This window comes from Phyllostomus hastatus, unplaced genomic scaffold, assembly GCF_019186645.2.
Source record: "Phyllostomus hastatus isolate PE091 unplaced genomic scaffold, TTU_PhHast_1.1 phas_contig_150, whole genome shotgun sequence".
NCBI lineage: Eukaryota > Metazoa > Chordata > Mammalia > Chiroptera > Phyllostomidae > Phyllostomus > Phyllostomus hastatus.
The window spans coordinates 12,795,974-12,810,371 of NW_025333611.1; the positions used below are offsets into that span (position 1 = coordinate 12,795,974).

At 49.9% G+C, this 14,398-nt stretch overlaps 1 protein-coding gene across 3 annotated transcripts in view; it reads left to right on the forward strand.

Moving 5' to 3' along the window:
- The window catches only part of ATP10B (ATPase phospholipid transporting 10B (putative)), a 230,329-nt gene that overhangs the window by 168,002 nt on the left and 47,929 nt on the right, over nt 1–14,398 (forward strand). For all 3 annotated transcript variants that reach the window (XR_006784369.1, XM_045827276.1, XM_045827279.1), the window contains 3 exons: nt 4,261–4,346; nt 7,948–8,054; nt 11,479–11,610. Coding sequence is in view for 2 of the 3 variants with exons in the window: in XM_045827276.1 (XP_045683232.1) it covers nt 4,261–4,346; nt 7,948–8,054; nt 11,479–11,610 (325 nt within the window). In the remaining variant the exon portion in view is untranslated. The remainder of the gene's footprint in view (nt 1–4,260; nt 4,347–7,947; nt 8,055–11,478; nt 11,611–14,398) is intronic.

The following is a 14,398-nucleotide window of genomic DNA, read 5'->3' on the forward strand; positions in this document are numbered from 1 at the left end:
CTTATACAAACAGCTTGGTACTTGACACTTAAAAGTGTAAGAAAAGTTCAAAGTGAGTGGTATAGATATTTAAGAGTTGTCCAGGCGCAAAGGAAGGAGAGATTGTAATGGTCTGTTGTGGATAGATGTGTCCTTAAGAAGTGTAACTGTTGAGCTTGTGAAAGTTTAAGAGAATTGTCAATATGGAAAACTTGCCAGGAAATCATGGAAAAGGCCCAGAGGGTTAAATGGTTCCATCAAGCAAAGAACAGCGCACGTTTTAGAATCAGACAAACCTGCGTGCTCATGAGCTGTGTGACCTTGCTTAAGTCACTTAGTGTAATCAGCGTCCGGTGTCCTCTCCAAAACAATGGAATGACCTGTCCTGAACCTGTCTCAGGAGAGTTGGGAAGATCAAATCAGATCAAATAAATATGAGGCAGCATTTATTTCTGGACTATAATTTTACCAAATTAATAAACATCGTTACTTTTTAAAGGCCCAGGTATGCCCATGCAACTGAGTAAGCCACTGTGTTGATTAGGATTCTTTGTCTGCAAGCAACAGAAATGATCTAACTTAAGCAGAACAGAATTATGCAAAACCGTGGTGGGAGGGGGCGTGGAAGAAAGGAGCACACGACACAGCTCCCAGAAACTAGACCCAGGAAACAGCGCCGTGGGAGAGATCGGTAGCGACAGTTACTTAATGCTCGCGTTTGTTTTTTCTTCCTGGAGTCCTTCCACTCACGTCAAAGTCCCACAGCGGGAGAGTCTTGTGGGCAAAGGCGTCGTGACATATGTTCCCATTGAAAGTACGAACCAGGGAAGGGAGGTAGTTTCCCAAGAGGAAACAAAAAGCTTGTTAATGGAAGAGGAGTAGAATGGATGGTGAGTCTCCAGAAAACAGTGATCCGCTCCAAAGAATTTCAGAAGATCATTCATACTTTTATGCGTGCATGTGATCCTGTGTACAGACCAACTTGGAATTCAGCTGTGAAGAACAGTGGGAAGTAAGCCTAGAAAAGTAAAAGTGGAGGCCAGTGCAAGCAAAACGGCCCATTCCGGTTACTGGAATATACTTCAAGCCGTCTGCTTCACCTTGGCCTTCCCAGAGAGCCTGGGAGGATGCAGTTTGCTATATCTCAGTGATAGGTCAGTGAGGAGTACCTTAACCTGGAGAGTAGTTACACACCAACCCTTGGCTGAACTTCCTGCGCTCTCCTAGATAATGCTGCCCATACACATGAGCTACACTGGGAACTTTGAGTTGTTTTATGGCTGCAGTAATTGCTTGCTGTCCATTACCTACCTCTCCGGTCTGATTCTCCCTTCCCTATGGTTCAGGGATCATGGGCATTCAGAAATGCGTGAATGCATGAATGGATGATTGGGAGACCAGTCAGGCCCTTGTTGGGGAATTAAAGGAAATAGCACGTATGAAATACTTAGTTGTTTCTTGGCACAAAATAAGCATTCAATGGAGGCTATAGCAATAATAGTCCTAATAACAGAGGAGAAGGAAGAGGAATAAAGATGATGATGACAACGACAGTGATGATGATCATGATTCCAATTGCCTTTGGATTCCAATTATATGAATTGCAATCCTGGTTCCGTTACTTACCAACTGTAAAACAGTGGCTTTAGTGCAGCCTCCCTTTGCACGCCTGTCAGAACCTCTTACAGATTACTGCAAGAACTTAAGGACAGGAGTCTGGCACATAGGAAGTGCTCAAGGTAGGTAGGCTTGGCCCGAAGAATGCAGAGACACCTGCTCTCCTTTCTGCAAAGGGTTTGTCTTTGCCTGTACCCTGACTGTTGGCTCCCAGGCCGTTTTGCTACTAGTAGGGCTTCCATCACGGACAGTGCCTTAGACAAGAGGCTGTGTAGAAAGAAGAGCTGGTTAGGTAGGCTTGGAGAAGTGCATCAGAAGGGAATCAGAACTCCTGATTAAATTAAGGACATGGCGGGTTTGGGGGTGCATTGCAAAGCCCCCCGTCCTTGGTCTCTTCTCTCAGCCACCAGGAGTGTGCCTCGGCAAACCCATCCAAGCGGAGCCTGAGGGCCTGTCTTTGGCCACAGCAGGGTCCACACACCCCTTCCCATAGCCCGTGTTCAGGAGCGGAGGAAGGTGCCCAGGGGACAGGTAGCTAGAAAGGGCCAGGTCACTCCTCCTTGAGGAGAGACAGAGGACCTGAGCCCCAAGCCCAGAAGACAAGCAAAGCACCTCGGAGGAAGGTCGCTGGGAAGCCCCTTGGAGGGACAAGAGAGGAACACTTGGCCATTGAGGGGGTCCAACAAGTCTGATTAAACCGACTATGGGGACTCACAGCGGCAGGACCATTAGCTCTCAGACCCCGCGGCCGCCCCTTTCTGGAATGCGTTTGGGTTTAGGAAGCCAGGGACGGGCCGATGGTGTGCATTGGGAGGGAAGCACACGGCTTAATCAGGGGCATGAAAGCAGCTGACAAATTACAGCGTGATTTGTCATCATCTCAGAACTCGGCAAGTGTTTGTCCCTGAAAGAATCGATACCTGGAGGGAAGAGGGCCGTATTTTTAGAAACTCTTGGATGGGTAATTTATTTCAAGAGACTGGAGAGTTTATTTATGCCGGTGTCCCCACAGATCCGGTGGATGGTATATTTACACGAAGCCAGAAAATGCTATCATTTCTTCTAATCAATTCACCCCTGTGAGCAGCTGTACCTTGGAGCTCTCGGCTGTAAATTCACTCCCCCTGCTGAAAGCTGCACGCGGGGCGGCACCATGTGCAGCCCCGCCTCTAGCATTCTTTCCTTTCATGTGCTTAGCACTCTGCCCCTCTCACGACTTCCCCACACGGATCCTGTCTTCTGGGGCACACCAGAGGGACAGGGGAGGTGGCGCTGGCCCCATTCTACAGATGAGGAGACTGAGGCTCGGGAATTGAATGCAGTGTTGCAGTCAGTTTGCGATATAATTAAAAAAGCAAGACTTCCCTACCCCTAGTTGTATCCTCTCCCTCCATTGGACTATGAAAGATTATACAAATAAATTACCCAAAGGAAGAAGAAAAGTGAAGAAAGAACCAGGGACGTGTTTAAAGTACTTTGCTCCAAGAATAGTCACCGGGGGCAGTGTACTGTGCAAGTGACACCAGACGGTCTGCAGTGAGACTCGCATTCCAGTCCCCATGCCGGGGTGACCTTGGGCAGCCAGCCTGGCCCTCCTGAGCCACAGTCGTTCCAACTCCAAAGAGGGGATAATTAAAATTCCCACTTCATAGGATAATTGGGAGCTTGAAAATAATATGTGCAAAGTTCTCATCACAGAGTCTGGCAGAAATGAGCATGCGGAAAATGCTACTTATTTTGTTTTATTAGCAACTATTCTCCCAGGATTTTTATAACAGCAAAAGAAATGGAAACAATGTAAATGTTCAATAGTGAAATGATTAAGTGAAATACGGTGGCATTCAGACAACTGGTTTCTATGCAGGCATTAATAAGGATGTAGAACATTTTAACAAGATGTAAAATGTGTTCAAGTATATGATTGCCAAATCTCTGTTTTGAAATGTATCACGATATGTGTGTGCCCATACATAAATGTGTGTGTGCGTGTGTGTACATATATATTTATAAACCCTGGGAATATTATACACACAAGAATATTAACTGTAGCTATCTCTAAATGGCATGATATATAATCTCCTTTTTGATCGTCTATTTCTGTGCTTCCCAGTGTGGAAGCCACTAGCCACATGTAGCTATTTAACTTTAATTAAAATGAATGAAATCTAAAAATCAATTCCTTAGCCATCCTACCACGTTCCAACAGCCACCTGCCATTCGTGGCCTCCACACGGGGCAGTGCAGACTCAGAACATTCCCATCATTGCAGGAGGGTCTGTCGGACAGTGCAGGTCTAGCAACTCGACCCTGGGCATTTCTGCATCACAACCAGGGAGGGCGCTGCTGGCCTCCAGCGGGCAGAGGCCAGAGATGCTGCTCCACATCCTGAAAGGCACAGGACAGAGAAATGCCACCGTCCAACTTTTCTTAGCCATGCACCCAAATTTTATTTGCATCTATTTTCTCCTCCTTCATGAGGATTTAACTTTTTCTTCTAATGCATTACGACTATCGCAATGCAGCAGATCAGGGATTACCTTATTTGCAATGGTTCTGATCATGATTAGCTCCCTGATGGTCCTATTAAAACTAGATCCCTCTTAATAACCTCGTGATGTCAAAAATAATAACAATAATAACCCCGTGACGTCCTCTCTCTCACAGGGGGTACAGTTCGAACCAGAACGTTTCCACAGCACCGTCGTGTGTGAGAAACCCAACAACCACCTCAGCAGATTCAAGGGTTATATGTAAGTATCTCATGCCCACGAGCTGCTAGTAAACATCTCCTTTGCAGCTAGAAAACATCGTTGTTGTTGTTGTTGTTTTCTCAAAATGGCCAAACAGATAAGCATTCAGGTCCTGAGGAAATGTGTTTCTTTATCACAAAGAAGGGCTACAGAAACCTAAGTTGTGAAACTTTTCCGATTCTGTTTTTCTTTTTTGCTGGAGTGACAGTTAATTATCTTGCAGGATGAGATTTCGGAATCTCGTTTCTTAGAACTCTGGTGAAATAGCATCAGAATCAAGACTATACACTCTGATTCAGGGGAGGCAAATTAGATTTACCTGACATTGGTTTTCTGAAAGACCCTGTATTGCATTGCAGGTAAGAACAAGGACTTTGGAGTTCGACAGACCTAGGTTTGAAATCAGATTCTATCACTTGGATTCTATCCAAGCTGTGTGACCCTGAGTAAATTAATTAACCTCTCTGGGCCTTAGTTTTCACATCTGTAAAATGAAGATTATAATTACCTACATCACAGGATTTTTCCTTCCAAAGAATAAAATTGTTTATCCTATGCAAAGCCCTTACCACAGCCACGGGCGGAGTGAGTATTCAGTTAATGGTGGCCGCTGCTGAGGCAATCACTGCTATTCTTGTTCCTCGACTTTGGTTCAGCCTGAGAATTTTACTGAAATTCTGCTCTCACATCAGACTATTGGTCTTACTAAAAAAAAAAAAAAAAAAGGTAACAGATATGAATAAATGCCCTCATATAGTGCCTTAACAGGTTTTAGAGTAGTTTCACAGAACATCATCGCATTCAATCCGCACAGCAACCCAGGGAGAAATGATTTCATTTTTCAGATAGGGGATCTGATGATCTAAGACTGTTCAGGATTCACCTGAAGGTGCGCAGCAGGCATAGGACGAAGCCAGGATTTACATCCGGGTGTTTTCACACCACCCCCCCCACCCCCCACCCCAGTGTGTTCCTTAAGGTCAGCCCTGCTGTGGCGGCCTGCCCACTGTCCTGGAGTGGGGAGGCCAGTGTCGATGCTGCCCCTCCATCCGCATTTCCCCAGGCCATATGGGGTGTCGTGAAGAGCAGTGCGAGAGGACAGGGGTCAGAACAACCCGAGAGGAAGAGCAGCTTTGAAACACCACTGACCTTTTGAGACCACAGAGCGAGCAGATGGAGGCAGAGAAGGGCGTGGACTCCTGGGGGAGAGGAGGGTTCGTGGCAGGGATCTGGCAAGGTAGAGCTTGCCACCTGCCCCCCAGCAAGGAGTCACACCCGAGGTTTGTGGATTGGGTTCATCGCGCGTCACCTGCTCCTGGAGTCGCTCTCCTTCCTCTTCCAGAGCAGCCTCATCGCTGGGTTTCTGTCCTGTCCCAAACAGCTCGGGCCACAGCCAGCCTGGCTGAGCTTCCTCCTGGGTCCATCCCCCCACCTCAGGCAGAACTCTCCCACCTAACCCCCAGCACTCCCTCTTCTTGGCGGCTGCCCCTAGAGATGCCTTCCCCCACCTGCCCAGGCCTCAGGGGTGAGCCCTAAAAGTCTAGTTGGTCAGCCCAGAAGCCAACCAGAGAATGATGGAGAATTATCCGCTGTGGTCCTGCATCCTTTTTAATGCTCTGATTGAGGGTTAGGGGTGTCAGATTGGAAAATGCAACTTTTAAACAAAAAAGACCTCTATAGAGCCATGGTTCTCAAAAAGGAGCAATACCCACCCCCTCTGCCACCGCAAGGGAATCTTTACAATGCCTAGAGACATTGTTGGTTGTCACACTTTGGGAGGGGGCTGCCGGCACGTGGTGGGGAGAGCCCAGAGACGCTGCGGAACAACCTGCAAGGCACAGGACGGTCCGGCAACAAAGAGTGAACGCGCCTAAGGCGCCAGCAGTGTCAGGGTGGAGAGAGGCTGCTCTGCCTACAGACGATCGTTGGCCCAAGCCTCCCTGTGTGGAAAAGTTAGACACAGAAGTGCTAGAAAAAAGTTAGCAATATACTAGCACCAAACGGAGACATGGCCCTGTTAAATTCAGAAGAACAGCGCAGGAAAGTGACTCTGATTCAGTGTAAGGTAACGGGGCCCCGCTTTGCAAACCCTCGGGCAGTGAACCCAAGTAAGGGTCGGGGTCACGTGGGCCCCGAGTGCCCAAGTCCTGGGATATCTCACGAGGTGTGTGTGTCTTCAGAAAAATCCGTCACCCTCTCTGACCTTCCCTTACCCTTTTCACAAGGAAGGGTAATCACCCTGCTTACTTCCCAGAGCCTTGAGGGGTCAAATGCCATGAGGAAAGGCAGTTTATAAGCACAGTGAGGAATAATTAGTATTGAAAGGCATATTGACGTGCTGTGTTTGACTCTCTGATCTGTCCCTTAGTAGGTCTATGAACTTGCCTCAGTTTCCCTGTCCATATCGTGGGTGTGATCACATAGAGGTCTATGTGATCACAAAAGACCTCTATAAAATATATAAAAAGACCTCTATAGAGGTCTTTTTTGTTTAAAAGTTGCATTTTCCAATCTTAGAAAGCCATCATGATGATTGATTTGATACATGAAAAACACATATACCAGCCCCAGAAAATGAACTACTGGAGAGCTAGAAGGAGGGAAAAGCCCTGAAGGTTCAGATTATTGTTTTTGGTCTCCCCAGTGTTGTGGGGAAGTTATATTTAAACTTCCTAAAAATCCCAAAGGAAAGCCATCCAGGTGCAATAAGGGCCAGACATGAAGTAATCACTGGTGTCGCCTGGACCCGGAATTCTCTACCGTGGGGTGAAAAGTGCAATGCTCCCTGAGGCCAGAGCGAGGAAAAAACTCTGTCCTGCTTTAAGAAGCCACCTCCCTGTATATTGCACTGAGGGCCACGGTCCACTTCCAGTGATGGAGCCAGAGGAGGATAGTTCAGGAGCTGGGCCAGTGGGAGAAGGAGCTGGAAGGAGAGGAGCCCGCCAGCGGCCCTTCCTTACCTGGCTCCCCTGCCAGAGGCAGGACTGTCTGCCTGGTGTCTGCTGTGGACGCGGAGGGTCAGCCGGTGCAGTTCCGGTCCCAGCCACTAGGGGACAGCGGGCAGGTGAACCCAGCCTGAAGGGAACACAACGCAGTCCTCGGAGGGCCAGAAGCCAGTTTCCCCACAAACGGTTTTCAGGCTTTTTCAGAGTACTGCTCTTCAGGTGGGCAAACGAGGGCTTTCCTAGGGGTGGGTCATTCCCTTCTTTTTTTTTTTAATTTTACTTATTTATTTTTAGAGAGGGAAGGGAGGGGGAGAGAGAGAGAGAGAGAGAGAGAGAAACATCAATGTGCGGTTGCTGGGGGCCATGGCCTGCAATCCAGGTATGTACCCTGACTGGGAATCGAACCTGTGACACTTTGGTTTGCAGCCCGAGCTCAATCCACTGAGCTACACCAGCCAGGGCTGGTAATTCCCTTCTAATAATGGTCCAGCCTCCCAGCAGCAACCAGAAGTTGCACTAGAATGCAGAGGTTAGATTCCGAGTTAATATAGCTCTTCTGAAAAAGAGGGAGGGCGGGGGTCATGTTCACTCACCACTTCTAGTTCTGGGATGCCATCGAGGCCACCAAACTGCCCCCTGTCCTTCCTCATCCCCAGGGAGCGCCCTGACCAGACCAGGACCGGCTTTGGCAGTGAGAGTCTTCTGCTTCGAGGCTGCACCATCCGAAACACCGAGGTGGCTGCTGGCATCGTCATCTATGCAGGTGACAGTTCCTTTTGTCCCTCTCCTTTATCTTTCCTCCTCTGTCCCCTCCTCCAAATCCACCTCCAAGTCAGGGGGAACTCCCATTAATTCCCAGGGGTAGAGTCACATAAACTTCCCATTTCTCAGCTAAGCCAACTGAGGCTGGAATCCCAGCTGCTCATTCAGTTCACAGGAGACATAATTAGAGTCCAAGTGACTGTCACGCAACTGAACAAGACAAGGAGATTCCCGATCATTCACCCCAAATGGTTTTGCAACACTAATAGGCAAGATGAAGTATATCTTGTGGAGCCTGAGGAATAACCTCATCAAACTGAATAACTTCATCTTTCATGCCTTGGTTTCCTCATCTATACAATGGGGAAAATGCCTGTATCTGCCTCAGAGTACTCACGAGGACCAAATGTGTCTCCAACACAGGAGACGCACTGTGTCTAGTGCGCCAAGGCGAGACTGGCTGTCACTGTATTTTTTTCAGTTAAGTTTTTATTGTTATCTTTATTCATTTTATGGCTTCAGTTATGGTGGTTTGTCTCTCCTTGCTGCTGCAATTTTGCTTTCTTAAAAAAAAAAAAAGCAACATTTCTTACTATGAAATCTAAAGTCTTAGAGGGTAGTCTTAAGACTGCTGTATCGCTGGAATGCAGAGCCCGGTGCCCCGTGGGCTCTCAGTAACTGTCTGTTGTTATGTTAGCAACTGCAGACTCCTTCCCCTGGAGGGGAAACAGTCTCCCCGAGGTGTCCACTTTCGCTGGAAGACTCCAGAATACATTTCCCTGGGTCTTCCACTCACTGGGACACCTTGTAATATTTAGTTTGCTTGTTGTATTGTTTGATTTATTTTTTTTTGTCTGAGTAGAACCCCACTTTTGATGGACATAGAAGAGCATTTTAGGTATCAGTCTATCTAAGAATCGTTTTTAGGACTGCCAGAGAAAAAAATGTTTAAACATTTTCTCACTTGGGGGAAAGGAGGTCGTATTTGTTGGTCCAGGTGACTGTAATGGTCTTCGGTAATGGAGTCCAGTGCCTTCCGGCAGACACACTAAAGATAACCTCCATCCCACCAAGAAACCCCACACAGGCGTGGAGTTGGCCTCTCTGAGTGGTCAGAAACAAAGAAGCAGCGCTGTGGGGGCCCTGGGAGTGGTACCCGAGGGGACAGATTTGGAGAGAGAGTTCACCGTGGCTCTGGGGGCATCAGGCTGCCTGCGGTGCAATCCACTCACTGGCTGAATGTTTCTGTGCTAGTTGGCTAGGCTTTCAACACAGGGGGACTGAGAGTTCCTGCCTTGGAGTGTCACAAGGTTCCCATGAAATGATCTGTGAAGGGGCCAACATGCCTGGCGCATGTTAAGCTCTCAAAAGCGTGAGTAAGAAGGGCACTAATGGTTTCCAGTGTTGTCACCTGGAGCAGGGGTGCTCAGCCTCGGCACAGCTGACGTGTGGGCCCAGGCTGTCCTCTGTGCCGGGGGCTGCCCTGTGGGGTGTGGGGCAGCACCCCTGGCCTCCACCCACTGGATGCCGTTGGCACTGCCTTCTCAAGATGTGACAGCCAAAATTCTCAAGGCATCGCCAAATGTCTTCTGAGGAGTTCAGTCCCCCTGGTCGAGAACGACAGGTCCAGAGTCTCTCCCTGGAGACTACGGATGGGCAACACTGGAGCAGCTCAGTGTCAAAGCCCAAAAAAGCCAAGCTGAGCTTTGCAGGGGAGAGACCCAGTGCAGAGGTGTGCGCCCCTGCTGTGGACAAGCAATGCCTTTAGGTGCTCTGTGTATATGAATCCACTCCCCCACCCCAAACACACATATGCAACCACTATCTCCCACTTTACACACTGGAAATGGAGGTGCCAAGGGGTTAAGTCACTTGAGGTCACTTGTCTCCTAAGATTAAGTCCACGTAACCCAAGGTCAAGTATCTGCAGAGTCTAACTCTGACTCTAGAGCCATGTTCTAACTGCTGCACCACACTGCCCCCCACCCCTTGAGGCCAACTTTGGCTGCAAAGACAGAGGGATCCCGGAGGTGAGGAGGAGCAGGTATTTGAAGAGGGTGGTCCCAGCCCCCCCGTGTGGAGTGACCCTGAGGCAGGCGGGAAGGCGCAGTGTCATCGGCACAGTCGGCCTGTGCTCGCCGTGCTGTGGAATGCCCCTCGCAACCACAGCGACTCCAGTCCCATTCAGCAGGCCTACAGTTTGCTCGCTCCTACGGCTCGTTGCCCTTTAAATCCACAGGGCAACTAGCTGAACAGCGTTAAACTCGTTCACTGCTGGAGCTGATACATTAGTCTACTTTAATTGTGCACAGAAAAGATGTAATTGGTGGCTTGTCACTTGAGTGCTGAGGAGGGCAGCATAGTAGTTAAAATGTAGCAGTTCCCACGCACAGGCTCTGTCTGAAGACAGAGTCTCGGCTCGACTCTCAGCCGTGTGCTGGTCGGAGGAGAAGTAGGCTGGGAATCGGGACCCGGGGTGCTCTGCATGGCTCTGGCACTGATTTATCCTTTCATCTTAGGCAAGTCCCTTGTACTTTTCTCCAACTAGAAAAAGGGGTGATTGGATGAGATGGGTAGTTTTCCGATTTTGTTGTCCTTTCTTTGAACCAAATGTTCTGGATGCAGAACTCCAAGGCAGGAGTGTCGCTGCACAGAATTAATGTCAGAGTGGGGGCCTCAGGCCTGACCGCTCCTGCCCAAGCCACGCCCACACCTTAGACAAGGAGACAAACGTGAAAACAGCTGGCCCCGAGCAGTGCCCTGCCCCAGGGCCTTGGCACCTACTGTTCCCCATCCTCTTCTCCCAACTCTTCTCTCTCCCTTCAAGTCTTCTTCAAATGGGGTCTCTTCCAAGGGGCCTTCCATGATCATGTTCTCTGAAACCATCTCATTTACTAGCCTTTTGTTGACTGTGTATTTCATGGGACGTGTTACTAACTGTAGTTATTTATTTATTTCCTTGTATATTTTCACCAGAAGGTGAGTCATCTGTCTTCGCACTGTATACCACCACTAGCCCCTAACAGTGCCTTTGTGCACGTTGGAAAAAGATAGCCCTTCCTCAAAACAGCTTAAGCCCTTCCTCAAAACAGCTTACTGCCGTTCGCCAGAAATGGGCCACCAGGAACTTACAAATCGATGACAACTGCCAAATGAGGGGTACCTCTAGAGCTGTGCAGGGCACAGCCCTAGCATGGCAGCTCTCCAGCGCCCCCCAGCGCCCGGCATGTCAGGATGCTCAGTAAAGTGCAGCGGCTGCAGCGGTTCTCCGCAGGCCCCCTGAGGCAGGGCAGAGGCAGGTTGGGGGAGGAAGGCCCCCCCAACCCGCCCCGGGGCTGTGGGCTCCGGTGAAAAGAGCCCAGGCTGTGATCCGGGCCAGAGACAGACGGGGGCCAGGAGACTGACAACCTCATTTTTGCTCAAAGGCCACGAGACGAAAGCCATGCTGAACAACAGCGGCCCGCGGTACAAACGCAGCAAGATCGAGCGCCGCATGAACACCGATATCTTCTTCTGCATCGGGCTCCTCTTCCTCATGTGCCTCATCGGAGCGATAGGTATGGAATGTTCTGGAAAGAACAACACACACTACCACAGTCACCTTTTTCTTCCACTCTCTGAGCCTCAGTTTCCTCATCTATAAAGTAGAGTTCATGAAACCTAAGGCCTCCCCTGTCCTGTCACAAGAGACCAGTGATCTAAAAATGCGTGTGAAAATCTCCTGGAAGTACTAATTACTGAAACTATTAGGAATGTCATCTATTATTAATTCGTCTGAGAAATGCTCACTGAAGCCAGGCCTCTCTTAGCGTGAGAGGCCAGAGCAAGGTGAGTGTGTTGGAGCTCCTGGTCCAGCGGGAAGGGGCCGGCACGTGGACGGGGCCCGTAGCAGTCTATCCCCTCGCGGAGGGCCACACGCAAGTACCGTATTCATCTCCTGTGGCTGCTGCAAAAACTTAGCACAAACTTATTGGTTTAGAATAGCACAATCTGCCCTGGCTGGTATAGCTCAGTGGATTGAGCACGGGCTGCGAACCAAAGCATCGCAGGTTCAATTCCCAGTCAGGGCACATGCCTGGGCTGCAGGCCACGGGCCCCAGCAACCACACATTGATGTTTCTCTCTCTCTTTCTCCCTCTCTTCCCTCTCTAAAAATAAATAAAATCTTTTTTAAAAAGCATTAAAAAAAAAAAAGAATAGCACAATCTATTCTGTTAGCTCTGGGGTTCAGAAGCCCAAGATCGATATCACCGTAATAAGACCAAGAGGTTGGCAGGCCTGCCTCCTTCTGGGGGCCCCGGAGGGCGAATCTGCCCCTCGTCTTTTCAGCTTCCAGCGACCACCTGTGTGCCTTGGTCTGTGGCTCCTCCCCCCGTCATCAGTGCACGTTACTCCGCCAGCACACTCTGATAATTCATGTCTCACTCTCCTCACATTTTTCCCCCTCTGCCTCCCGTTTATAAGGACACTTGTAATTACACCATGGGGCCCACCAGATGACCCCGGATACTCTTCCTTATCTCAAGATCCTTAACTTAATCAACTGCATCTATAAAGTTCCTTTTGCCATGTAAGAGCGTATCCCCAGGCCCCAGGGCTAGGGACGTAGACATCTTAGGGGGCGTCATTCACACGACTGAAGGCCACAGGTGTGGTGGAAGCGTCAGGGGGCAGTAGGCATTCTCAGAGAAGGTCAGTAGGTGGGGGCAGGGGCAGGAGGGGCGGGCAGAGGTGAAAAGTGAGAGAGGAGAGAGGTCCCCTTGCCCCAGTGACAGCACAGAGGTAGAAAAGGCAGTCCGTTTGGACAGAGGAGCATTTGGCTGTTTGGTGTGGCGAGAGCAAGGCAAGAATGGAGACCCGGTGGGAACCTAGCCGGGCCGAGCTCCCCACCTGCGCAGGGTGGAGAGCCGAGGGAGGCAAGGTGCGAGCAGTCCAAGCCGTTCATCTTGAGCCTCGGAGTGTAGGCACTGAGGGACCCCCGCTCTCACCCGCTCTGCCCCCACTAAGGTTATCTCTCAGGATAGTTCTCGGAACCCTTAAGGAGTCCCTAAAAAGCTCCAAGGAAGGACAAGAGGGAGAACTCCCATGCCGAGTCCAGAACCCCCTGCTGACCCCCACACCGGGAGCCCTGGTGATGTTCGCTCTTCTGTCGCCTGCGTCAGCTACCGTCCCCTTCGCTGGTTTTAAAGGAGAGTGTCTAAGGCTAAGACCTTCCTGGGGCCTGGAGAGCGTGTGTGTGCCGCCACTGGGAAGACGGTGGAATTTAGTCCTCTGGACGGCCTGCCGTGTTTGATTAATCCTTCCCATACCTGTCTAGTGGCAGTCCCCATGCGAGTGGCCCACGGCTGGGAGGAGGGCACCTGGAGGGAGGGACACAGACAAGCAGGGAAACCGACCCTGTGTGGCCACGTCATGCATTCTGAGACTCTGCAGGAACTGTCGCCTTTGCTTCAGGACTTGCTTTTCAAGGAGTGTCAGAGCTGGAGAGGACGTTTGAGATCATCTCACTGTGTCTCTAGAGAAAGGGAGTTAATGATTATAAAGGTCACGCAGTGAGATAAGGTACAGACAAGCCAGAAGTAGCTTGGCAGATGGCCCGCATGATAAATAAATTGAGAAGGCATGGGAGAGGCAGAATCCTATTCTTCCTGAGAGCAATGACTAATGCACAGAGACGGCCCTGCAGGACGGGAAAGCTCTTAGCCAACGCCATTCCGGGTTCTTTATCACATGTTTACCTTGATTGTGTAGCAGTTGTGTCTTTTTTTTTCCTCCAAACATGCCCTCCCAGGCCTTTCTGAGCACCCCATACCCACCCAGGCTCCAGGACCCTGCAAGGCCTCCCCCACTATGCAGCCTTTTCTGGCTTCTCCCAGGGTCTCTGGCTCCTCTGAAGGCCAGTGGCCCTTACTCTGCACCATGCGTTGGCCCCGAACCTCATGCCTGGGAGTCTCCCTTCTCCTGCCACGTATGATAGCATCTGGCCCAACCTCCTGGGAAAAGAAGCATGTTGGGGGCTGGGCAGTATTTTATTTTTTAGTCCCTATAGTGCCTACTCCAGAGCTGAGAGCATTATACACATTTAGGTTATTCTAGCCTCACAATAACCCTAAGGAGAAGGTATTACTACAAACTGGCAGATGAGGATGCTGAGACCCAGGGAGAGGCTAGCAGGTGCTGGATGCACTTCATCTGATTAATCTTCAGATGATGGGTGTTCTCCTCCCCGTTTGCAGACAGAGAAACAGAGGGCTCAGCCTGCACCAGGTGCTCGCAGAGCATTGCAGGCTCTGGCACAGCACCTCTCACGCCATAGGGGACTTGTCCCTGCACATCTGACTCCCT